The sequence below is a fragment of the Copadichromis virginalis genome, linkage group LG7 (assembly GCF_057382275.1).
Source record: "Copadichromis virginalis isolate Kocher_CV1m ecotype Utaka linkage group LG7, C_Virginalis_male_GT1.1, whole genome shotgun sequence".
Lineage (NCBI taxonomy): Eukaryota > Metazoa > Chordata > Actinopteri > Cichliformes > Cichlidae > Copadichromis > Copadichromis virginalis.
Window position 1 is genome coordinate 38,296,327 of NC_140624.1, and position 26,315 is coordinate 38,322,641.

A 26,315-nucleotide genomic window follows, 5' to 3' on the forward strand; every position below is an offset into this window, starting at 1 on the left:
ATATTTACAGTCTTGAAATGACAAAAAAATATATAGGATACACAAATATTTTTGTGTTTTTCTGTCTTTAAGGTCATTTTGTGGAAAGCAGCTGATTATAGACCAACACTGCAGGTAATACTGGATTAGGAATTTACAGATTGGCATTAATATTTATTTGAGCTCAGATCCAGATTATTTTATGTAAATGTAACGTGATGCTACAGATCTTTGTGCATGCAGATATATACAAAAATAGGATAAAAGCATTGCAGCTGACCTCCTTACAGTTAACACAGTTGAAACTCTTGTGATGTACGGCCTTTTAATAATGCAGAAATGCACTTGATCACCACACTACTCAGCCTCCTATGGGATCATGACATGCATTAAAGGAAATAAGCTATCCCGAGACGTCTCCTGCAAGGTCAATGTAGTGTATCATGCAATTGGAAAATGGGTCGAAATGAGCAATCACACTTGAGACATTGCGTTCGTCCCAATGCTCCACTAAACAAGAATTCATTATTTACTTACAATCATTTGTACCACATGGGAACTTTCTTTCTTACTTACAATAAATACTGTATGTGCATTCTCATTGTTTTTCTAATATACCATATAGTGACATTTACAGCAGTGGAGTACAAATATAAATGCACTTTAGACTCTATTGTGCTTTGGCACCATGTCTCATACTACCTCACGAGACATTCTCTGTTGTGCATAATTTACTATATTTCCATATTGTATTAATGTTTTCACTTTTCAGCTTTTAAATTAACATTTTCTAATACAGCACATTTAGGCGAAGGACATTCATAGATCATTAACAAAAACAAAAAGAGAGAAAGAAAGAAGAAGACAAAATAGAACAATGTTTTTAGGTACTCTTTGAATATAACAGTGTTCTTGCACACCCTGTGTGTCAGAAAGCAGCCCAAAGGGCTGTACATGTTTGGCAGAGGAGCTATTCCAGTTGTTTAAGTTCTAAACAACATACATCATTTGCTGATATTCTCTCCAAGGTTACAGAAGTGCTTGCGTTTGTGGAAAATGTTTCACAAGGCTTTATCAGACTGATTGAGCCAAAGCCACTAACATACCTGTGGGCTACAGGCCAGTGTGGCTGTGGTAGTCATAATAAAAAGGCTACAGTACAGTTTTTATTGTGCTTAAGTTTTGTGTAGGCACTTAATGATGCAGAATAAAAAGGAACGCTTTGTAATTATTATGATTGATGCTCCACTGCCATCAAGTGGAGAGGCAAGAGTCTGCAACTGAAGGCCATTAACAGTGAAGTAGATAATGTGAAGATAAAACGTCCATGGGGAAATTTATACTGTTGTTCATGTATGTAGTTTCTTTATTATTTGCTATTAGATTGAAAGCTAGAAAAATTGCCTTCTTCAAAACTCAAAAACAATACACCCTGCTCTGAAGGTATATTTCATATAATTTACTTTGTTTAATGTTAACTGAGTAGGTTATAGTCTGATCTGAACTTACCTATATGTCACATATTTTTCATCATGATTCAAATTAAATATAACAGCTGAAAGCCATGAAGGTTAGTGATTTTCACCTGGATTCACCTGACTGGTCCATGTCCTCCCCAGCTGGTAAAATGCACCCAGTAGAAAATGCTTTGCTTCTCACAGATGTTGAATAAAATGGTCCTGCAGTCTGTTAAGACACATCTGGTTTTGGAATACAGTCTGTCTTGGGTCTCCAAATGCACTGAGGTTTCCTAACACATAATTCTGCTGATTCTTTCACCATTAGAGTTGAATAGACAATATCCGAGTGACCCTGGATGTATGGAGTTTGTCACTAGAAGTGCTACTAAAATTATTTTTCTTAAAAAGATATGTTTTTGGTTTTGGTTTTTTTCCCCACACTTTCACCAAGAAAGGCAAATTTACGTCAGTATAACTCAAATCTTGCAATTCAGCAAGGTTATTCAGGTACAATAAATGACACATACCAGTAAAGAAACATTTTTATCTGTGGCATGAGAATGCCATGTATTGTAGGAAATCTCAGTACCTTTTCTGAAGATGTGCCTAAGGGTTTGGATGTGACATCAATAAAATAAATCCATACTTCATTTCATCCTTATGTCAAAGATTATTTTCTTCTTTCTCCTTGAAAATGACAAATCGGCACTTCAATTAGATGCAACAATAAACCAGACACTGTTTGAAATGATAAGAAGGATCCAGTAGGAAAATGCACCCTTGTCTCAACTTCTTATCAATTATCAAAATTTGCGAAAAGTGAAACTTTTGAAACAAGGTGACATGGAAATCTAGACTAATGGTGTGACATCTCTGGAAGAGCTTGCAAAGCTTGTTTTAAAGGCAAGTCTTTAAAAACAATTATTCTTATCCTGTCTTGTCCTTTCATATGAGTCAAACTGTACCCATTTATTGAGAATACTTTTCAGCTGGGAAAATCGTGAAGACCTTTTCAGCTCAAACATTTCAAAAAAAAAAAAAAAGATGTATGTCAACGTGTCTGCATGACAGAATACTTCAGCACCAAAAATGTTCCTTATCATTACTTATGCAGCCTATGAAACATTTGATAAATAAACTGATGACTTGCAAATGGTTATTTTGTGGCAGATTGATTTCAAAGTGCACACATCTACATCATTTACATTTTCACTGTTCTACTTGTGCAGTGTGGAGCCACATGGCATGTGAAATATGAGCAGATGATGCAAATGGACAAAAGAATGCATACTTTTTTATATTCCATCAAAGGTTCCACTATAGACAGTCATTAACATATGAAAGTTTATTTCTTGGGTACCATTACATTTAATGAGTTTTTGGTATATATTGCACTTCTTTTATTTCATATGTTACAATCATTCCTGTATAGTTAACTCTGCTTTATGTCCTCATGGGGTTAGTATCAGTCTTTTTTCAGTTTGCCTTTAATCTTTTTAAATTCATTTCAGTTGTACGCATTGTGGAGGTTTATGGAGGTTGTAGCAGTCAGACAATCGAAACGTCATCTTCCCTGGGTGCCTCATTGCCTTTATGTTTATATGCACATTATATTCTAGCTGTTATGGGTCTTCTGCCATTAATAACATTTTGATCTGTGCCAACTATGTTCCATTTAGCAATACTTCCTCATGACTGATACATAATTTTTTGTCTCATCCAAGCCAATTTTTCACAATATTTCATCACTGGATTCTTGGCCGTGTTCTGCGCAAATAGTGAGCTACAGTGAAATATAAGACAATGATGTAAAAAGGTTCCTGAAAGTGAGCAGTATTATTATTTTTAAAAGTACATATCAGCTCTTTTGGTTAACATTGTCTGCAAACCTGCCACCTTTACCTTGCTGCTGTTGATAGACTGAATGATGCCTGATCTGTATATGTGCAGTGTCATTAACCTGGGAACATACAGGTCAATAGTGCTGTCTTCACTACTAGCCTTCTCCCTGCACAGAGCATAACACTGTTACAAGACATAGATGGGAAACTGCTGTATCTGATTATGGAAGCTGAGCTGTACAACTCCCCAGTCCTGCTTTTAGACTCTGCTTCTATAACACCAGAGTTAGTCTTGAGTGTCCCAGCTGCTGCCTTGACCCGTGCTGAGGACTACTGGCAAAGGCTACAGGGTATACCCACAGCTGCGTTCAATTCAATTTTGTTCCTTTTAGCATCGAAGTGCAACTGGCAAAAGCAAACATGGCAGAAAGCAAAGATCTTTTGGTACACATAATCATAATCAAGTTTTGTTTTTTTCTTATCTTGATTTCTCTAACAATAAAAAACTAGCCAATCATCTGATGCAGTAAGACAGTGCAATGTATCTAACACTCCATGGCATGGTGTTCCCTTCAGGCAATAAACTACATCTTTTTTGCTATTACGGTGTGCCTTAACATTTTTATTTATTTATTTAATGACACAAGACACTGTCAATTGCAGTATAGTTTGTTGTGCATTGTGCAATTAGACCATTTTGTTAGGGCAATAATTCTGAAACAGTGCTATTAAGCTCCGTGGGACTGCTTGTTTTCGGCTGCTTCAACACACTGTATTCAAATCATTATCTTGTTATGAGGCAGCTGCAGGATCATTTGAATTAGGTGTGTGGGTCCAGGGATTGGGGTCACAGGCGAACCTCTGTGTTAACATTTTGAAAGCACTGAGGGGCAGAATATATATGTAGGGAAAGTATGGATTAACATGATGAAATATAAGGGTCAGTTAGGGTCATTCCCTCAGTGAGGACAGTGAACATCATGAGTGTGAGTTTGAGGAACAGTTCAAGTCAAGGGGTCATTTAAGGGTCAGACATATAATGCAGGGAAAAAGTGGGTTTGGATAACCCATCCTGGGTGAAAAAGTAATTTCCACCTAAAAGTAATAACTGCTTATACAGCCTTTGGTAGCTAAAACTGCAATCAAGCACTTGTGATAATCTCAATTAGATTTAAGCCTAGACTTTGATTAAGCCACTCCAAAACCTTCATTTTGTTTTCTTTGAGCCATTCAAAAGTGGGCTCGTTTGTGTCATTGTCTTGCTGCATACCCAAAGTGTGTTTGAGCTTCAGGGAATTCTATTTTTTGGCAAATGTGAGACAAACCTTTGTGCTCTTTTCGGTCAGCAGTGGTTTTCACCATAGAACTTTCCCATAGATGACATATTTGTCCAAAATCTTTCTTATGGCTGAATCATGAACTCTTACCTTAACTGGGGCAAGTAAGGCCTGCAGGTCTGTTAATGTTGCTGGCAGTAATTAGGCCTGGGTGTTGCTAGTCATGTTGAAATCAGCTTTTCAAAACAAGTGGTTAATACCATAATAACAGTTAATTCATGATTTAACAAGAGAGGGTAATTACTGTTTCACATATGGCCAAAAAAAATTGGATAGCTTTTTTCCCTTAATAAATGAAATGATTGCTAAAAACTGTTATTGCCGGCAGTGGCTGTTCCACCTCATAAGACTACTTCATTTAAGATATTCCAGCATTATTAATTTGCTTTGACCGAGGAGCAAGTAGTCATTAATATTAATATTAACTAATGTTTATTAATGTTAATATTAATCTATAAGGATAAGCACTAGCACTTTATTGTTGATTTTTTTTTGTTGTTGTTTGTTTTGTTTTTTCTTTTTTTGTATGGGTTAATCCATCTTTCTGTAACATATTCACCTTTAATGGTGAATATGGTGATTTTTTGTTTTTATGTTTGTTTTTATAACGGTATAAACAATGAAAGGTGGTGGATTGGCCAATTCGTCATCATCGACTCTGGGCTGGACCAATTACAATACATCTGTATTGAGGTGAAGAGGAAGCGATTTGTCCCATACTTCAGCTAGAATGAAAAAAACTCCAGTTTTGTGTCTTTTTTTCAGCTAGAATGAAAAAAAGACACAAAGCTGGAGTTATTCTGTGTCTTTAGGCTGCACAGCTGCCTCTTCTTCTCTCATTCTCTCCCCTCCCTCTCCTGTTGCTACTTCAATCATGAAACTGATCAATGATCAGTGGGATCGGCTTTTCTGTCGCAAGTCCCGTCTCTCTTGTTTGTTTATCGCCCACTTTGCGTCAGAAAGAAGAAACCAGCAGATATCGAGCTAAACAACAGCAGCACGTTCAAGCTGTTGTTAGAATTTATTTGATATTACTTTCTAGTATCAGCTGATGTTTGCTGGAGCCACAGCTGTAAAGCTGCTGGTCATGATATCGGTTTGGATATGTGGTGAGAGGGAAACGTGAAGATAAAACCAAGAGATGTCCTTAAGTGGTCATCTGATGTAAACTGTATAGAAATCATACATAAATACCAACAAGACAGTGTACATCACTGTCACAACAGCGTTTGTTTTCATTCAAAGGCTTTATAGTTTTTCCTATAATACCTGGTGCGCCGGTCTCTAGTCAAAATACCCGAGCAGATTTTTTGTCCCAGTCCCAATCCTGACAGATATAGTTGTTTTGATTTTTGTTTGCTTTTTTGCAGATGACATTATGCTTATCAGTTTTATCTGTATTCCAGCTAAATAGTTAAAATCCCACATGCAATCTATTTCTGTCATTAAACTGTGTTTATTTTTTTTACTGTCTAGCTGTATTGTAATCACATCTTACTAGATGCATCAACACTACTAGTTTATTTATTCTCTCACTTTTATTTAAGATTGCAATTTTTAATTTAACATTGCTCCTCATCACAGAGAAAGAAAGACACAAAGAAATAATTATATGTTCAGGAAAGTATAACAATTTCTCTCAGGCATCTTCGCTGCTAATAGCCTGGATTTTATTTTTTTGTCCCAGCAACATCTGAAGATGACACTTAAATGAGCCATGTTACATAAAGACTAAAGTTCATTTGCTTTTCACAGTGAACGGAATCCTTCCTTCACTGGAGGAAGGATTCCAGGAAGGACACTGGAGGAAGGACTCCCGCCCCCCGCCCCACTGACTGTACAGGAAGTTAGCACAAATGATGATAGAGGTCCTGCGGGGTTCTATCTTCAGTCAGCCAAGGGTGGTAATGGGGTTACAGTGTGCAATTTGCTACTCTACCCCTGCAAGCTTACATCAGCCCGTCTCATTGTTCGTCTTAAAAGCGGATTCCTAATCGTTCTGCCAGCAGAAATATAGTTTTGGCTTTGAAGATGGTATTTTTTTCCAAAGAAATAAAGTTTTGACTTTGAAGATGCTATTATTACAGATAAATTTATTTATTTATTTACCCAGGATGGACTTGAGCCTTTAAAAGTGTCTGAGGCATTTTAGATTTAAAATTAAAACTTCAAAAGTGTTTAAGCAGCATAACTGACAAACTGCTTTTGTATTTAGGGACTATATATTTGAAACACTATTAACTCTATTAAGAATAAAATATTATTTTCACAACTAAAATATAGTATAAATTAGGAAAGCATGTAAACATACATATTACACTAACTTTCAATTACATTCTACATATGAATAAAAAACATAACAATAAAAATATTAATACCACATTAATTATCATTATTAATATTATGGGCAGTTAATGAGAATTTTAAGCACATATCAAACCTGTCATCAAGCACAGTTTATCAGTAAATGAACTGAGTGTTGACTAAATATACTTTTACTCATGAGTTCATTGCATGGAACAACTCACAGCTACACAATAGAAGCTATCATCTTGCCTCATTCGTTACTTGTCCTGTTTGTATTAAATTGTGCGTGATGAACTAATGCCCAAGGACAACAGAAAATCCCAATAATGTCTTTCAAGCCTTGACATGAATGTGCAAGGTTGCTTATGCAACAACTTAATTCTACAACTTAGTTGTCAAAACATCCACATTGGTATGGGTGTTCCCAAGAGAGCTTTACAAATCAAACAAACCCACAAGGTATTTTAAGAAACAGTTCATAGATAAGGAGATTTATATATCTTTAGTTTGTAATATGTTGTTTTTGAACAAGAGTACAAGAAATACTTTTGTAGTAATAACCTATGACTCAGTAGCTTGTGGAACAATAACTGTTGTTTTCTGCATGACTTCATCAGTCTCTCAGGTAATTGTGTTGGAATTTGGCCCCTTCTTCTTTATGTATGGCCTGTGCTTCAGTTCACTGAAGTTTCCAGGCATTTGGGCAACAGCACCACCTTGATTCGTTTCTTATTCTGACATTATGTTGCAGATTTGCTGGTCTGCTTAGGATCATGGTGCGCATGACTGGATTTTGCCAAGCTTTAGCTGTTGGACAGATGGTCTCACATTTGACTCTAGAATACCAGATGACTTCATGCTTGATTCAATGACTGCAAGGTGCTCAGGTCTCTGGCTGTAAAACAAGCTCAAAATGATCACCCCTCCAACTGTTAATTGCTCACATGATTGACAGTTGGTAGGGAGTGTTTGTGATGACATGCTGTGTTTGGTTTCCTCCAAACGTGGTGCTGTGCATTATGGACAGACATTTTCATTTTGGTCTCGTTTGTCAAGAGGACTTTGTTCCAGATGTCTTGTGGTTTGTTCACATGCAACTTTGAAAACCAAAGGCATGCTGCCATGTTCGTTTAGGGTAGCTTTCTTTAGTTATGGTGAGCGAGAATAGTTGTTTTAAAAAATGCAGGTGATTTAATCATTATTTTCAATGCAGAGAAACTATACCAACTGAGTGCTGCATTGTTATCCAACAGAATCCCAAACAACTGCTAGTGCAATAATACAAAACCAATACATGTCCACCTCTTTAAATACAAGTCGCTGGATAATAAATTTCTCAAACACAAACACGTAAAATTGGAATTTTGGAACCATTTTTAAATTTTGAGAACACTGCTATATGTTTATGCACTGAGATTTCAGATTAAGTAACAGCGATTAGTACTGAAATCTAGAACCCGTGTTATTGAAACCTCTGCAATATAGCGTCTGGTATTTATATATATGCCTGAGTCTAGATAGGAATTTTAAAAAGAACTTCAAATTAGTTAGTATTTTACAGTAAGGACAATAGTTTAAAGACACTGAAAGTTTTTTAATGGTCAAAAACAACAAAATAAAAAACACTTTGACAATCAATATGTGAGAGAAAATGTTAAGAAAAAAAAACATTGTAAGGATATGCAGTGGATATGTTTTGTGACTCTTTGGCACGGACTAAGAATGAGTTCAAACCAACAGCTAAGTATAAAATTGTCATTATTTCCTTAGAGGGAGGGAAACTTGCCATCACTAATTCATTCAACAATAAATTCTGCACCATTTAAAAGAGTATTTACTATAAACACAATAATATTCCCAAACACACCAGTAAATCCAGCAAGGAATAACTTTAAAAGAAATTAAGGGTTAAAGAGCTCATCTGAAGCAGCCAGGTTTTGTACTGGAACAAACAAAGTTCAGCTCACATTTACCATACTCTGTTATTAACAGATGATGGATGTTTATGAGGGAAAGTGAGTGCTGGAGTGAAATTAGAAAATTGCTGAACTCCTAAATCTTAAATAAGTATTAAAATGAAAACCACATTGCTCATCTCCACATGAGACCAAAATGCGAACAGAAGTCTAGACAGGTAGTCAAGCCAATAAAACTGGGATTAATGAGGCACTGTGTATGACTCTTTGTGACTTCATTTATGAGCTCACTGAACATCTGCATGCAGTTGACAGAAGTCAGTTGGTATGTATCATAACTTTATCATTACTTTTAGCAGTGCTTTGCGGCTGTGCATGCATGTGTGCGTGCGTGCGTGTGGAGGGGGAATGAGGGGGGATTGTGCTTTACTTTCATTTGCATTTCATAATGTTATCAGATATCCATGTGTGGTGAGAGAGTGCAGCTGGGCTGATGAGCTACTGTAATGCAAAATAAATGGCCACAGTTAAAAATACAAGGGAAAACAACATTAATATAAATGACAAAATTACTATTCACATTATGACAACACTTTCTGAATTATGAATAGTGACCCATATGCTTGAAATGGTGGGAATTTAAAAGCACAGGGATTCTACTAGATAAAAAAAAAGAATTTAATTTATATGAGTTGTCAAGACAAGTGGCCAGAATGTTTTGTACAAGACAGGGAAAACATGTATGGCCATTTAACAACAATGAAGGGTCTGTGATTTGTTCATGCTGCATAATAAGTAAAAACATGTCTGAAGGATTATATGCATTTGCATAATATGAGCCAACAGTGTGAATATATATTATTTAAACATATAGGAAAGAGGCACAGTTCACAGGAAAAAAAATTAAATGCTGATTGATTCTGAAATTGATTTGGTTCAGTGAATTTTTAAAAGTAAGCATTTCATGAATTTTCTCAAGCTCTTCTTTTCTCACCTTGGCTATTCATTACGTAGAGCACATAGGGGTTCTTTGATTCCATTGCTTTTTGTACTCAGGGGGCCAAGTGCTGCGAAAAGTTGGTGGGAAGGAACTGAAAACTTACCTGGATGGGTTTAACTTCTGTTTGCTGGAGAAGAAAAGTTTAAATAGGTATTGCAACATATGAATACACTGCTTTTTGCTCATTGGCACTGTATGATTTGATTAAACCATGTTCTAATATAAAATAAATAAATGAGTACAGCACATTTAGATAGTACTTCAGAAGGGGTCAGCACAGAGACTACAAGCCCATTATCATCAATGGAGCTCCAGTGGAGAGGGTGCAGTCCTTCAAGTATCTTGGTGTTCACATCTCCTCAGACCTGACATGGGCTGCCCACATTCAGGTCCAGACCAAAAAGGCTAGGCAGCGCCTGTATCACCTACGACAACTGAGGAAGTTCAGGGTCTCTCCAAAGATCCTCAGGATTCTCTATACAGGCGCTGTGGAGAGCATCCTCACACAGAACATGACATCGTGGTTCGGGAACAGCTGTGTGAAGGACCAAAAAGCTCTCCAGAGAGTGATCCGTACAGCAGAACGCTGCTGCAGGATTGTTCTCCCCCCGCTTCAGGACACCTACACCAGGAGATGCCGGACTAGAGCAGCGCAGATACTGAAGGACCCGTCCCATCCTGGCAACAAACTGTTCCAACTTCTGCAATCTGGTAGAAGGTTCTGCATCTTCCGGGCAAGGACAGAGAGACTCAAGAGGAGCTTCTATCCCCAAGCCATCCGTGCCCTAAACACACACACCCGCCCTCTCACATCATCTATAATTGACTGAGTCAGGACTCTCTTCCAGACACTAAACCAAGGCACAATGTACATTTCAATTCCTTTAATTTTAAATATGTTTATATTGTCTATCCTGTAAAATAGTCAGATGTCTATTCATATTAATGTACAGAATTCACCTGCTTGCTGCTACTACTGCACATTCACCCAGTGTATATACTATATGTGTGTATATATATATATATATATATATATATATATATATATATATATATATATATATATAATGTTCTTCCTTTACACCCCCCCCCCCCCCACCCCCCCCAATTTTTGCACATGTCGAGGAGCGTGTCAGGCTACATTTCACTGTGTGTTATACTTGTATAACTATGCATGTGACAAATAATAAAGAACCTAGAACCTAGTAAGAATAGGTATGTGGATATATAGGGGCCTTATTTAAAAAAAATGCAAATAGTTGTAAACACCACAGAGTGCAAGAGTGTATCTTTTTTTAGGTTTTATAATACTCTTCTAGAATATTCTTAGTTGTAAACACCACAGTGTTTACAACTCAGCACATATACAATCTTTATTATTGTTATTATTATTTACGTCTTAAATCATAATCACAAAACATTCAATGAACTCATATGAATGTTCTAAATGTTAGGACTCTTTTGGTTGTGTGATAATCCACAGCAGGCTTTATAATATGAGGTTACTTAGCATAAACCTCATAATAGTCGGTTTTTCCCTTCCACCAACATCTAGCGTCTTTTATGCTTTTTAAGGCTTTTACATTTTTATAAACTCTAGCTATGCCTGGAACTGCGCTGGAACACATTTTTTTAGAATATGCCCCCAAAAAGAAACACAAACAAAAAAAAAGATTATTTGGAGTACTGCCATTTTTGATCTGGCAAGTTAGAACAGACCTTTTATATGCTATCATTCCAGACAATCTATTACTAACTGAGAGTTGGTTAGATATTTAGTTAGATAATTGGGGTCATTTTTTGTGTAGCATGTGTCACTCACTGACTCAGGAGTGTGTTGAGATATTGTCTGAAAATACCTGCAGCACACACCCCTCAAGTATTCTATCTCCCAGAAATGAACAGTTTGGTTGTATCTGTATGAAACCCGCCCGCTGTGGATTTTGAACATGTTTAATTTTTATTTGGCGGTTCCAAACTGACTATGGATGTGAGATAGACGAAGTGCTTGAAATGTATAAAATAAAGTGCTGTATAAAGATATTGTTAAAGTGAAAGTATCATTAAAGTATGACATGCAGTCAAATGTGCTCTATTTACATGAGTTTTGAGGGGGGGTTATGATACAGAAATGAGGACTTCTACAATATTCTTGCATGTACATCATAATAAAAATATATTTAAGTCATTATAGCTGTCATGTTAATATCTTGGGTGAAATAGGGCATGATTTTATCTGATACAAAAGTGAGTATTAAACCTAAAAAAAAGATACACTCTTGCACTCTGAAACATTAATTAAGGATTAATAACACATTTATTAATATCAGATAGTGTATTTATGCATTCTAAATAAAGCATTTTGTTGTAGACACTTATTTGCTCTGTTACCTCCAACAATATCCGGTAAAAATTCAGGGATTCAGTGCAGATGTGAAATAGCTTTTATGCCAGAAGATAGATCAACCAACAAACTGCCACTAAACACAGATTCTGTTGCCTTTTGCTTTTGCATGACCTCACGTCACTTGTGAAAGTCTGCACGAGGAGTATGGCAGCTCTTTGGGAACATTCTTTCCCCATGACTCAATTGTTCACTCTGCAGAGACTGGCTGTCTCTTGGCTTTCTCTTTCTGCAAGTCAAAACATGCTACATAGAGAACATTGTGTCATGTAACCTACCTTGTACATCAAGACAGGTTTTGGGGGTTTTTTTTGGTTGTAGCTTGCCAATTTACAGTGAGGTCATAAAAGGAAAATTATACATAGCTAGCCAAGTCTGTTAAAAAAAAAACAAATGAAAAGACAATTGCTCGCAAATGCCAATCCCAGAACTCGGTGTACTCTAATTATCGGAACCAAAACTTTCACTTCATGGTATTTGATTTGTCTGAACTTGAAGTTAATTAACTAGTGAAATGTTCCATAATAGTTGTCTAAGGCAGCACTGCAGTTACTCCCAAACTTGTTTCAGTCTAAACTTGTTTTTCAAAGCTTTGACATTAGCATTTGACCATGTTACAGTCTGTACCAAAAGAGCAGAGTAGCTGCTTTACCATTTACTGAGGGTGCTAAGCTAAGCACAGCAGCTTCTCTACCAGTATCGTTGATCTTCTCACCAAGAAAGAAAGCATGTTGGAATATTGGGCCACTTCTTTTTTATCTTTACATTACGGTTTCTGTTAGCAATACATCTTGTCCATAATCTCAGAAATGAGTGCCTTTCGTGTGTCTGCTATAATTTTTAAATCTGAACTGTAAAAGGAGAGATCATTTAAAAGGTTACATTTGTATTGATGGAGCTGAAATCATACTCTGGTTCACCTTCACCATTAAACACACTTAGTTTGGCCAGAACTCCATAAAAGGAAAACTTTGAGACCGCCTTTCACATATCAGTTCTTAAGGGGCAGGATATAAAGAAAGCAGCTTGATTTCATTGGCTAAACTATACCCACATGTAGGCATGGTGTCATAGACAGTGCTGCCTTATTCTCAAACTTGTCAGGGAAGCTCCAGAGACAGCACTAACAGACTGCAACTGAGGTGCTCTTTTGCTCTTTCTCAGTGGCGGATTTGATTAAGCATATGGTTACTGTTATAACCTGTAAGTACATTTTGCACTTAAAAATTTGAATCACCTTGCATTCTATTCATTTATTTGTCACGTCATGTTTATAGTTAATTCATTGACTGTTGGGTTTACTAAGATGTTTTATTTCTTATATTTCCTCTTTTGCATTTATAGATTGCCTGAGTTTACTGCAGCTTTCAAGAAAAGACAAAAGACTTCCATTGTCACATTTACAGACTGAAAATGAGCTGTACAAGGTAAGTTACTGTTATATATTTAACCATGTGGTAACTGTATTAACATCAGAATTCACAAAATATTTTTTATGTTGAAATATAGGATAAATTATATCTATAATTTCATTTATCTATATAAAAATAGATCTGATTTTAAACCGATGATCTTTTTTTTCTTAGAGTTCTTCATGCCTTTAGTCATCCCCAGTACACTGTGAATCCAGTTGAAATGGCTAAGTGTCTGAGCCTCAGGCAGGAGCAACAACTTTATGAACTGTTTTCCATGTCGCACCTGAAATCCACAAAGCCTCCTTGTAAGCATACACACTATCCAGTGAAGACCCCTTATCCATTATCACATCCATCCTTGCCTTCCACTTCATCTTTACCATCACAATTGTTGCGCTCCCCTCACTCAGCACCAGAAAATACTCGGAGCTGTTTACGCAAGCACATCAGCAGAGAAATCAAGAAGCAAGTTGTGTTTGCAGATGCCAAAGGATTTGCACTTACTGCTGTGCGTATGTTTATTCCTGAACCTTTGTCTCCCACTTCTACCCTGGCGATGAGACCCTCTCCAGCCAAACTGGAAGGCCAGCAGTCAACCTCTGATAAACTGAATCCCTACAAGTTGCGGCTGGGTTTCCCTCAGCCAGCCCAGGACCAGAAAGCCTTTCTTGCACGTTTGCAAGATATGAAAATACAGCTGGAAAGCTGCAACATTTCTGAGTACGTCTTAAGTGGTAAAGTGTTTGTTGCCCATGCCGCTACTGAAAAGGATGTGTGCATAAGGGTGACCTTTGACTCCTGGCGCAGCCATCGTGACATTCCTTGCACATTCTTGTGGCAACATCGCTGTGGGGGGTCTGATGTGGATGTTTTTGGCTTCAACTTAAGCTTAACTCACAACAGGGATCCAAGGGAGCGAACTGAGTTTTGTGTGTCATTCAGACCAGGGCCTTGTGCTACACCACACTGGGACAACAACGGGGGACAAAATTACAGAGTGTGGATGGAAAAAGAAAGATCAAATGTGAACCAAGACAACACTAATCGTTCTTACCCCACACTTTCAAAGCATAGGTCACTGTCGTGGCCTTTACACAAGTCCATCAGTGTGCAGAACTGCACTGATCTACAGTATATTCAAAAGACTCAGGGAAGATTGGAAAGCGCGTCCAAATTGAAATCACCCAATACCCTCTTCACAGACTTAAGAAATATTATTTTAACTTAAAATATTTAAGAAACAGTGGCTTTGGGGAGGGGTACATGCTTATGAAATCTAGCGTGCTGTATATGTCTGCGAGGATTCTCAGTCATCCAGGACATGGTAGTCTAAGAAGCTTGCAAAGGAAGCGACTGGACTTCTTTAAGTTTCGTGAAGACATTTTCATCAAGAGACTTTTTCAATTCTGAAACTAAATGATGGAGAGTCACGGATACTTAAACCTTGTGGAGGTTTTCAGTGGACAGTGCTGGTTGATCTGTAATATACCCTTGAAACAATTCAAACGTAATGCACCTCTACCTCCTAAGCTTAACTTCCCTTTTGAAATGTGAAAACTTGTTTGACTTGATATTCTGATTAAAACTGTCTTAAAATATAATTTGTCTTTTTGTCCATCTCCTTGGCAAGGTAAACTGTGCAATATTGCATAGCCGCATGTTGTAGTGTGACATAACATCACTGGGGAAAAAGCAAAAAACATGAGACTTATATTTGCTTAAGAGAAAAAACATATATCAGCAAATAAAGGTAATTATTCCAAAAATCTTTTTTGATGAGCTAACACAATGAATGGACTTATATATTCACACAGACATTATTTCTCTGGCCTCAGTTCTGGCTCTGGTGTGTGTTTCCCTCTTGTGCGTCATACATACCAGAAAGAATAAATTAACAAAACAAAACAGATCTTCTGGGCGAGGTGACAGACAAGCTTTGAATGGGACGTTGTGTTCAAACACACCCTGCTCTAAATGGTTGAGTAACACCCTGGGAACTGTTACATCTTGTCATGCACATGACTGGAGTGGCAAACACCATGTAACCATGGCAGCATAAGGGACAGCATGTACTTTGGATAATGCATGAGTTTGTGTTTACAGTACATACAAAGGTGGAGTCATTATTAGATATTAAAACCACACGGAGGATGCTATTGTTGCTTTTGTTCTATTTATTCTAATCTTTGGGCTGGTTTCTTTGTCCTACTCTTTCATTTCACACAGGACAGCTCCCAGAAAAAACAACAAACCTTTTTGGAACTGTCAATTAATTACCCACATTGATGATGCATGTTATATTTTGTATTTTTTGCCACATGAAAACCGCAGTGACAAATGACAACCTCCTGCCAGTGGGACTGGGATGTTGGTCATTTTGCAAGCTGCTGATAAACACCCTCATTTGTCATTTTGTTTTGAGGACCCATTGCATTCTATAGTGCACAGTATTCACAATCTAATCTCTGGAGACCTGGGGTACAGTCCTTGGGCAAGATACTGAAGCCCCAAATTGAAACAGTGTGGACGTTAAGGTTTCCCGTTCATCAATTCAGACAAGTCAAAGTAAGGCATAGCCATCAACACTATAGTCATTTGTTTAGGAACCATGATAATGGCAACTACTACATAAATATTAAAAGACAGTATGCAGACATCCACACAAGGCATTACGTCTGAGAAAGACTTTTCACTGGTCAATATCTTTTTTTCCTCTCTCATTTTATCTTTTAGAGAGCAGCAGGCACAGCTGGGTGGTGGCCAGAAGCCAGCTACCAGCTGCTGGTGATTACAGTGCTAAAGCTCATGTTGTCTGAACAATAGCCTGCAGACTGATCCAGTGGGCTGCAGCCACAGCTGTGATCACAAAGAGTGAGCTTTAGGTAGCTAACAGAAGTGGCTTGCTAAAAGCAAGTAGACTGTAGTGACATGATTTATGCTTTTTCTATAAACTTACAATTAACTAAAACTGTCTACGATAGGAACAACAACAAGTGAATGATCTATTTGGAATAATTTAAATGTATTTAATGTTTATATCAAACTACCTTCTTTCTTTATCTTCCAGGATGGAAAAAAAACAACGTGAGTACTTGGATCAATGGTGTTAATAAAAACATTAAACACATACTCAGCACATAAAACATAGGAAATAGTGTCTGTGATTAGTTCAAGTTATGTGCACGTCTCCAATGACTGTAGAAAACATGGACGACGCGACAGCTCCCCAAAAATTAAGCCAAAACGTCTCTATTGCCCCCTGGTGTCTGGCTGCAGTACAGGTCATAAACCCCGCCTCCTACATGTTATCGGATGGAACTGTGGTCAGACTGGGGTCCTACCATTGTGGGAGGAGGTGCGGTCGCGTTGTCCATGTTTTCTACAGTCATTGGTCTATAACAGTCACATTCAGTCAATCCAGAAAAATGGGTCACCCAAAGAGTTGCAACAATGAAAGGCAAACTTTTTTTTTTCTTTCAAGATTAAATGATTATAGTTGATATAGTTGATGATAATAGTACACAGTCAAAGGAGCTTGCAAAGAAAAGCATCTGGACTTCTTTAAGTTGCTTGAAGACGTTTCACCTCTCATCCGAGAAGCTTCTTCAGTTCTAAGGTCAAATGGTGGAGAGTCCCAGATTTAAACCCAGTGGGAATATCCATCTGCAGAGGGACAAAAGACCCCCGATGATCCTCTAATCGCCTGAGCCAAGGTGTGAAACTGGGTGTGGGTCCCAATCAGCCAGGGTTTTGGGTGAGCTCATTGTGAAACCTGGCCCCACCTTATCATGCGAATTCCTGAGATCAGATGGCCCAGGGTGTGGGCGTTAAGGCGTCTGGGGAGGGAACTCAAAACTGGATTATAGATGGCAGAGAGTTGGTGTTGTAAACCACCGCCTCTGTTCAAAGATGGTCGCTCACAGTGGACATAGATGCTTCTTTCACTCCTCTTTCAAACCATCTGTCCTCTCTGTCCAAAATGTGAACATTGGCATCCTCGAAAGAGTGACCTTTGTCCTTTAGATGCAGATGGACTGCTGAATCTTGTCCTGTGGAGGTGGCTCTTCTGTGTTGTGCGATGCGCTTGTGAAGTGGCTGTTTGGTCTCTCCAATGTAGAGGTCTGGGCATTCCTCGCTGCACTGTACAGCATACACCACATTGATAAGTCTGTGTTTTGGAGTTTTGTCTTTCGGGTGAACGAGTTTTTGTCTGAGCGTGTTGCTGGGTCTGAAATACACTGGGATGTCGTGCTTGGAGAAAACTCTCCTGAGTTTTTCTGATACACCGACTACATAGGGGATGACAATGTTGTTGCGTCTGTCCTTCTTATCCTCCCTCGCTGGTGTCTGATCTTCTTTTCTGTGCCTCTTTGCTGACTTTAAGAACGCCCATTTAGGATAGCCGCACGTTTTGAGTGCTTCTTTTACATGCATGTGTTCCTTCTTTTTCCCTTCAGGCTTAGAGGGAATAAAACCCGAAACCCTGGCTGATTGGGACCCACACCCAGTTTCACACCTTGGCTCAGGCGATTAGAGGATCATCAGGGGGTCCTTTTGTCCCTCTGTGGAGGGATACTCCCACTAGGTTTAAATCTGGGTCTCTCCACCATTTGACCTTAAAACTGAAGAAGCTTCTCGGATGAGAGGTGAAACGTCTTTAAACAACTTAAAGAAGTCCAGACGCTTTTCTTTGCAAGCTCCTTTGACTACGATGACCTGGATAGTCATCCAGAGAACCTTCACAGACATAATAGTACACAAAACGACTAGATGCAAGTCTTAGTAGAATTATTTGTATATTTTGTATATCATGTGTATTTGTATATGTTGCAAATGCTACATTATAGTGCTTGATGCAAAGTATGTTATTTTTAAATAAATAAAAACGCTGTGAAAGCAGTGCTATGAAAAAGCTTCCTTTGCCAATTTGTGTGATTTGTTTTAATGCAAATTTGGCTGACTTACATGTTACAGGTCATTAAACCAATTTTTCTATTAGAACCTCTCATCGTGGTTCACTGGAGTCTCAAAGCCTTAGAAATGGTTTTGTAAGCCTTTCAAGAATGATAGATGTCAATGAATTTTTATGTGAAACAATTGACATCAACCATTCTCCAAATGATCTTTATATTTGTTGAGAGGTGTTGGTTTTTGAGATCTACTTCACTTCACTGTTCAGTTTTTATTAGTTTAAGTTTGGTGTTACAAAATGAGACTGTTACAGATATTATACTGAATCCAGCCAACACAGACCAAACATCAAATTAATCCATGTCAATAATATCCTTTCAATGTTTTCTTGTTGGCCACAAAAGGAAACAAGTAGAGCAGAGTGCCCTCTACTGGCAATAATCTTTAAAGATTGTACTTTGGCAAATGTCATATAACAGAGGAAACAATGCAGGATCACAACTACAATCCAAGATAAGCAATTTAGTGAATGTAGGAAGCTATGGATGGTTATAGGCTGCTCCATACAAAATCACATTACCCATGTTAACCATCACAATATTTCTACACTGAAAGAGCGTTACATCACTTTTAAAAGGATAAACATATCTGAAAGATTGAATTCTTGGTTCAATATAGTTGTTTGGAGAGGTTTTATTGACACTGGTCACTGGGAAGGTGCTCATGCTCAGGATTCCAAGAAGACCTTGCAAAACATTCAGCAGCCTTTCTGTCACACTCACAGATGAACATCTCACATTCATTGTTATTGTCTGAAGAAGAGAAAATAAAGAGCTCAAAATTCACTTTGCAATAACCAGAAGGCCAACAAGTGCTACTATAAAGTTAAATGCCAATCGGCTTTTTTGAGTACTCACTGCCACAGGTGATCTTTTTATTTTGGTCATCACAATTATAGTCATAGAACTCAGTGTAAGGATTGTCCAGGATGGGCCAGCATTCAGGGTGCTGCAAAGCATCAGTGTAACACTGGTCATGCACCTGGCAGCACCTACAGTGGGGCAAAAAAGTATTTAGTCAGCCACCGATTGTGCAAGTTCCCCCACTTAAAATGATGACAGAGGTCAGTAATTTGCACCAGAGGTACACTTCAACTGTGAGAGACAGAATGTGAAAAAAAAATCCATGAATCCACATGGTAGGATTTGTAAAGAATTTATTCGTAAATTAGGGTGGAAAATAAGTATTTGGTCAATAACAAAAATACAACTCAATACTTTGTAACATAACCTTTGTTGGCAATAACAGAGGTCAAATGTTTACTATAGGTCTTTACCAGGTTTGCACACACAGTAGCTGGTATTTTGGCCCATTCCTCCATGCAGATCTTCTCGAGAGCAGTGATGTTTTGGGGCTGTCGCCGAGCAACACGGACTTTCAACTCCCGCCACAGATTTTCTATGGGGTTGAGGTCTGGAGACTGGCTAGGCCACTCCAGGACTTTCAAATGCTTCTTACGGAGCCACTCCTTTGTTGCCCGGGCGGTGTGTTTTGGATCATTGTCATGTTGGAAGACCCAGCCTCGTTTCATCTTCAAAGTTCTCACTGATGGAAGGAGGTTTTGGCTCAAAATCTCACGATACATGGCCCCATTCATTCTGTCCTTAACACGGATCAGTCGTCCTGTCCCCCTGGCAGAAAAACAGCCCCATAGCATGATGTTTCCACCCCCATGCTTCACAGTAGGTATGGTGTTCTTGGGATGCAACTCAGTATTCTTCTTCCTCCAAACACGACGAGTTGAGTTTATACCAAAAAGTTCTACTTTGGTTCCATCTGACCACATGACATTCTCCCAATCCTCTGCTGTATCATCCATGTGCTCTCTGGCAAACTTCAGACGGGCCTGGACATGCACTGGCTTCAGCAGCGGAACACGTCTGGCACTGCGGGATTTGATTCCCTGCCGTTGTAGTGTGTTACTGATGGTGACCTTTGTTACTTTGGTCCCAGCTCTCTGCAGGTCATTCACCAGGTCCCCCCGTGTGGTTCTGGGATCTTTGCTCACCGTTCTCATGATCATTTTGACCCCACGGGATGAGATCTTGCGTGGAGCCCCAGATCGAGGGAGATTATCAGTGGTCTTGTATGTCTTCCATTTTCTGATGATTGCTCCCACAGTTGATTTTTTCACACCAAGCTGCTTGCCTATTGTAGATTCACTCTTCCCAGTCTGGTGCAGGTCTACAATACTTTTCCTGGTGTCCTTCGAAAGCTCTTTGGTCTTGGCCATGGCGGAGTTTGGAGTCTGACTGTTTGAGGCTGTGGACAGGTGTCTTTTATACAGATGATGAGTTCAAACAGGTGCCATTCATACAGGTAACGAGTGGGGGACAGAAAAGCTTCTTACAGAAGACGTTACAGGTCTGTGAGAGCCAGAGATTTTCCTTGTTTGAGGTGACCAAATACTTATTTTCCACCCTAATTTACGAATAAATTCTTTACAAATCCTACCATGTGAATTCATGGATTTTTTTTTCACATTCTGTCTCTCACAGTTGAAGTGTACCTCTGGTGCAAATTACTGACCTCTGTCATCATTTTAAGTGGGGAACTTGCACAATCGGTGGCTGACTAAATACTTTTTTGCCCCACTGTACAAGTCAAAACATGAATAATGGTGATTACTGAGAAAAAAAAAACTCTTTTGGGGTATGTGTTAAGTAGAATGGCTAACCCATTACCTATCCAGATCATCCACAGGTGTGCCAGAGCCCCCCCATTCCACAATAACAGCCATAATCAGCATAGCCAAGAGCAGGCCAGCTATCAGGCATTACACACAGGATCATATTTCTGAACTGGTTGAGTGCCTTGTAGTCTAAGGACTGGGCTGAAGCACAAGCACAGGATAGAACTATGATTTATACCCTAATGGGATGTGTTTCTATTTATGATATGTATAGTTTAACAGCAACAGACATGCTGTACTCACCAATACAGAGGCCTAGAGCAAAGAAAAATGCAGTCTGGAGGGCATTCATCTTGAAGTTTAATCCCAGAGTAGCTCCCACTTATGTTCAGGCCTGTTTATATATCAGGTATGGAACCTTGTCTGTCAGCTGTTCATACTACACAGGGTCACGTAGACTCTTAGAACAAAGAACCAACATATGCAAAAAAGGATAATCGTTCTCACACTCGGGGACCTTGTGTTCAGATTTCTGTAGATGTGTTAATGGTTGCTTCTGTTAAGTAATCATGTTTTTGTTTTTTTGTAAATATCTGAGTTAGGATTAGAATATTAGTGAAACGTTTGGTTTTGTTTACTGGGTAATTACTGGATCTTTGTTCAAGTCCATTGATTGTTTAAAATATTAGTCAGCAGAAACGACCCAGTCTATTATAATGCTCAGGCACTATAATATCAGCAAATACTTGTGGGTTGTATGTAGGTTGTCATACTTTTACCATAACATTCTTCTACAAGTACTGATAATTGATAACATCTGGTATATTTACCCCTGGATTGGTATGTTGTACTATTTGTGCAGGATAAATGTTTTCCAAAATATGATTTTTTGTTATTGAAAATAAGCTTTTTGAGCTTTTTTCACGCAGATAAACGTTTGCAGGGCTCATGGGTCAAAAGGCTTGGGTATTCCAAATTAAAGGGACATTTTTAACGAAAGAAGTACATTGATGTACATAACTATGACTCTATGAGCCAGTTAATTGTTCATATTACTATTACCAAAGAAGGAAATGAAATACAGTACTGTGAAAAAAGTCTTGAGCCATGCCCCAAATTTTCATATTTTTTTCCAAGGAGATTTTTTAAAGTGGTCTTGAGCACTCTCTTGACTTTCTGAAGGTCTTTCCAAGATTTTCTTTGGAGAATGGTTGCATTGTCACTCATTTTCAGTCTAGTCCTTGTACCTGATCATTTTGAGAGGAATGTTTTTATTGGTTGTTAAGCTACTTAACACTGACCTATGACTCAGTCAAAATCATCCCTTAAGGCTACGTCCACACTAGCCCTGATAGATGTGAAAACGGCATTTTTGTCTGAAAACGCTCTGCGTCCACACTAGCGTTTTCAGTCATTTTCGCAGAGTTGTGCATCCACATTGAAACAGCCGAAAACGCTTACGTTCCAGTACTGCGCATGAGTGAAACGCAAGAAGATTCGGCCTGCCTCATTTCTGTCTGCCGTTTATTTACTTTCTGGTAAATGCACCAAGTTTTTTAAATGGGCTAACAATGAGGTGGAGTTGTTGCTGCGAGTAACACAAAAGTACAAAGTTGCAAAAGTGAGTGAGAATTAAAGAATTTGAAGAAAAGCTATCTGAAGCATGTACAAACTGATATTGATCTTTAATAGGGCTGTCAAAATTGAGAGCAAACAAAACAACTGCTGTATAATGCCTTCTGCTATCTTTGTTAAATTGGTCACATGACTGCATCATGACTAACATGCGTCATTGTTTTCAAAAGTCTCTGTTTTCGCTGTCCACACTGTGACGCATAAGCACCGTCTTCGAATGTATGCATTTTCCAGAGCGTCTTGAAAACGCTGCATTTTCCTTCAGGAAAATTCTTCGAGCAGTGTGGGTTCATCTTGACAGAAAACAAAACAAAAGGTAATTAAGAGAAAGTTTCCCGAAGAGAGTTCAGGCGGTGTATTGAAGAATAAAAGTGGTCAGATCAAAGACTGACTTTCAAGCTTGCTAGAACAGTACAAACTCTGCTTTTGCTATATCTATTATATTTGCATTTGTGTTTGCAGATTTTAATAATCTATTCCACCTATTTCCCTTTTTCTAAGAAAACTATAAAGCCTCAAGACTTGCACAGTACTGTATAACCAAGGTTCATTTGATGCACACAAGATTGCAGTTTAGAAAATGCATAATTTCATAATCAGCAAAGCTTGTTTCCACCCATCTTTCAGATAGGTATTACCGGTACTAGGGGTGGGTTTTGATTATCAATGTATTGAGTAAAATAGATTCTGGCTTGGATAACGTGATATCGATTCATTAAAATCCAGAATTGATTTTTAAATATACATTTATTTTGCCCGAAACGCCAGAATCTCAGGTTAAACCTCACAAAATCTCTACAACCACAAAACAGCTAAAACTATGGTGGCCCTGAGAGGCCAAATGGACTGCAACTTCAGAAAACACCAGCAATAAGAAAAACGCTGCAAAAGCACACAAAACACAACGGAAATAAGAAAAACAACAACAGAAATAGGAAAAAACACAACGGATATAGGAAAAAAGATCCGACAGACCAGTTGCAGGAAGCAAAATAAGCTCCGGACCCCACGTGACTACCAGCTGTCAGGTGACCATTTTAAGATAAGATAAGATAAGATAACCTTTATTAGTCCCACACGTGGGAAATTTGTTTTGTCACAGCAGGAGTGGACAGTGCAAAAGTTATGAGGCAAAAATTAGAATACAATAAGAATAAATACAGTACACAACTGTACAGAATAGAATAAAATAAAATACTATATACAGTAGAATAAAATAAAATAAATATACAATAAGATAAAAATAGAATACAAATACAAATACTATATACAACTGAGTAAAGATACAACGATGACAGAAAGGATTATTGCACTTAGTATTATTGCATATGTATGGATGTGTGTGCTTGATCAGTTAAAGTCTTTATTATGGAGTCTGACAGCAGTGGGGAGGAAAGACCTGCAAAATCTCTCCGTCCCACACCGTGGGTGCCGCAGTCTCCCACTGAAGGAGCTGCTCAGTGCTGTCACAGTCTGCTGCATGGGGTGGGAGATGTTGTCCATCAGGGATGACAGCTTAGCCGCCGTTCTCCTGTCACTCACCACCTCCACTGGGTCCAGAGGGCATCCTAGAACAGAGCTGGCCCTTCGGATCACCCTGTTCAGTCTCTTCCTGTCCCCAGCAGAGATGCTGCCGCCCCAGCAGACCACGCCATAAAAGATAGCAGAAGCCACAACAGAGTCATAGAATTTCTTCAGGAGTGGGCCCTCCACTCCAAACGACCTGAGTCTCCGCAGCAGGTACAGCCTGCTCTGCCCTTTCCTGTAGAGGGCGTCTGAGTTATGAGTCCAGTCCAGTCTATTGTTCAGATGAACACCAAGGTACCTGTAGCTGTCCACAGCCTCAATGTCCATACCTTGGATGTTCAGTGGTTGCAGTGGAGAATGCTTGTGCCTGCGGAAGTCTACCACCAGTTCCTTGGTTTTACTGGCGTTGATCTGGAGGTAGTTCAGCTGGCACCAGTCCACAAAGTCTTGGGTCAGACCTCTGTACTCCTTGTCGTCCCCATCAGTGATGAGGCCGACTATTGCAGAGTCATCAGAGAACTTCTGCAGGAAACACTGGGTGGAATTGTGGGAGAAGTCTGCAGTGTAGATGGTGAAGAGGAACGGAGCCAGAACCGTTCCCTGTGGGGCCCCCGTACTGCAGACGACCCTGTCCGACACACAGCCCTGAGTCCTCACATACTGTGGTCGGTCGGTGAGGTAGTCCAGGATCCAGGTAGTGAGGTGATGGTCCACTCCAGAGTTCACCAGCTTGTCCTTTAGAACCGAGGGAAGAATAGTGTTGAAGGCACTGGAGAAATCAAAGAACATGATTCTCACAGTGCTTCCAGCGGTCTCCAGGTGAGCGAGGGAACGATGTAGGAGGTGAATGACAGCATCATCCGCTCCAATGCTGCCAGGCTGGTAGGCAAACTGAAGTGGGTCCAGTGATGAGCTTATTAGGCGCCGAAGCTGAGCCAGGACCAACCGCTCCAGGGTCTTCATCAGGTGGGATGTCAGAGCCACCGGCCTGTAGCTGTTGAGGTCCTTGGGGCGTGAAGTCTTTGGCACTGGTACAACACAGGAGGTTTTCCAGAGCTGTGGGACTCTTCCCAACCTCAGGCTCAGGTTGAAGAGGTGCTCCATCACCCCACACAGTTGGTCCGCGCAGGACCTGACGACCCTCGAGCTGATGCCATCTGGACCCGCTGCCTTCTTGCCATTAATTCTCCTCAGTTCCCTCCTAACCTGGGTGGTTGAGAGAGACAGGCTGGAGCCTTGTGTTGAGTGTGTATTGGATGCTGCAGTTGGGGGTGGGGGGAGTGAGCAGGGTGAATAGAGGAGGTGTGAAGTGTCTGAGGTGGAACAGCAGCAGTGGGGGTGGGTGAGTCTGCAGCCGATGTTGCAGACTGCCTCATGGCTGAATCAAATCTGTTGAAGAAATGATTCAGTTCATTTGCCCACCTCACATCCCTCCCAGGCAGAGTTCTGATGTTTGTGGCCCGAGATGGTTCTGAGGCCTCTCCAGACTTCACCAACGTTGTTTTGTTGAAGCTGGTTCTCCATCTTCTGCCTGTAGCTCTCCTTCCCATTCCTTATCAGTCCCCTCAGCTCTCTCTGCACCCTTTTCAACTCCTCTTTGTCTCTGGATTTGAAGGCCCTCCTCTTCTGCTTGAGGACGGTTTTAATTTCTGGGGTAATCCAAGGTTTGTTGTTGGAGAAACACCGTACAGTCCTGGTAGGTACAGTGTTATCCACACAGAAGTTTATATAGTCAGTAATGCATGTAGTAAGGCTGTCGATGTCCTCTCCGTGGTCATCACAAATCACCTCCCACACAGTCGACTCAAAACAATCCTTGAGAGCCTCCTCGCTCTCCTCTGACCATCTCTGTACTGTGCGGGTGGCTGGTGGCTCCCTGCGCACTAAGGGC

General features: G+C 39.4%; 2 protein-coding genes and 1 pseudogene across 4 annotated transcripts in view; 1 reads left to right on the plus strand and 2 right to left on the minus strand.

Moving 5' to 3' along the window:
• The window catches only part of prkab1a (protein kinase, AMP-activated, beta 1 non-catalytic subunit, a), a 62,240-nt gene that overhangs the window by 10,354 nt on the left and 25,571 nt on the right, over nt 1-26,315 (minus strand). The gene's annotated exons all lie outside the window — the stretch shown is intronic.
• Nucleotides 13,280-15,260, plus strand: ppp1r3c2a (protein phosphatase 1 regulatory subunit 3C2, duplicate a). Of its 2 annotated transcripts, none has more exons than XM_085463294.1 (3): nt 13,280-13,447; nt 13,589-13,671; nt 13,831-15,260. In XM_085463294.1, exons 2-3 carry the CDS (start codon nt 13,658-13,660, stop codon nt 14,885-14,887), a joined length of 1,071 nt encoding a protein of 356 aa, XP_085319420.1. In that variant the 5' UTR covers nt 13,280-13,447; nt 13,589-13,657; the 3' UTR covers nt 14,888-15,260. The 2 variants fall into 2 exon arrangements, with proteins under 2 accessions (XP_085319420.1, XP_085319421.1); XM_085463295.1 differs by having other exon boundaries at nt 13,280-13,386.
• LOC146705574 (phospholipase A2-like) lies at nt 19,264-21,614 on the minus strand (annotated as a pseudogene). The gene is made up of 4 exons (XR_014921711.1): nt 21,566-21,614; nt 21,315-21,463; nt 19,488-19,621; nt 19,264-19,382 (listed from the first exon to the last, which is right to left on the minus strand). The product of XR_014921711.1 is annotated as a phospholipase A2-like (transcript).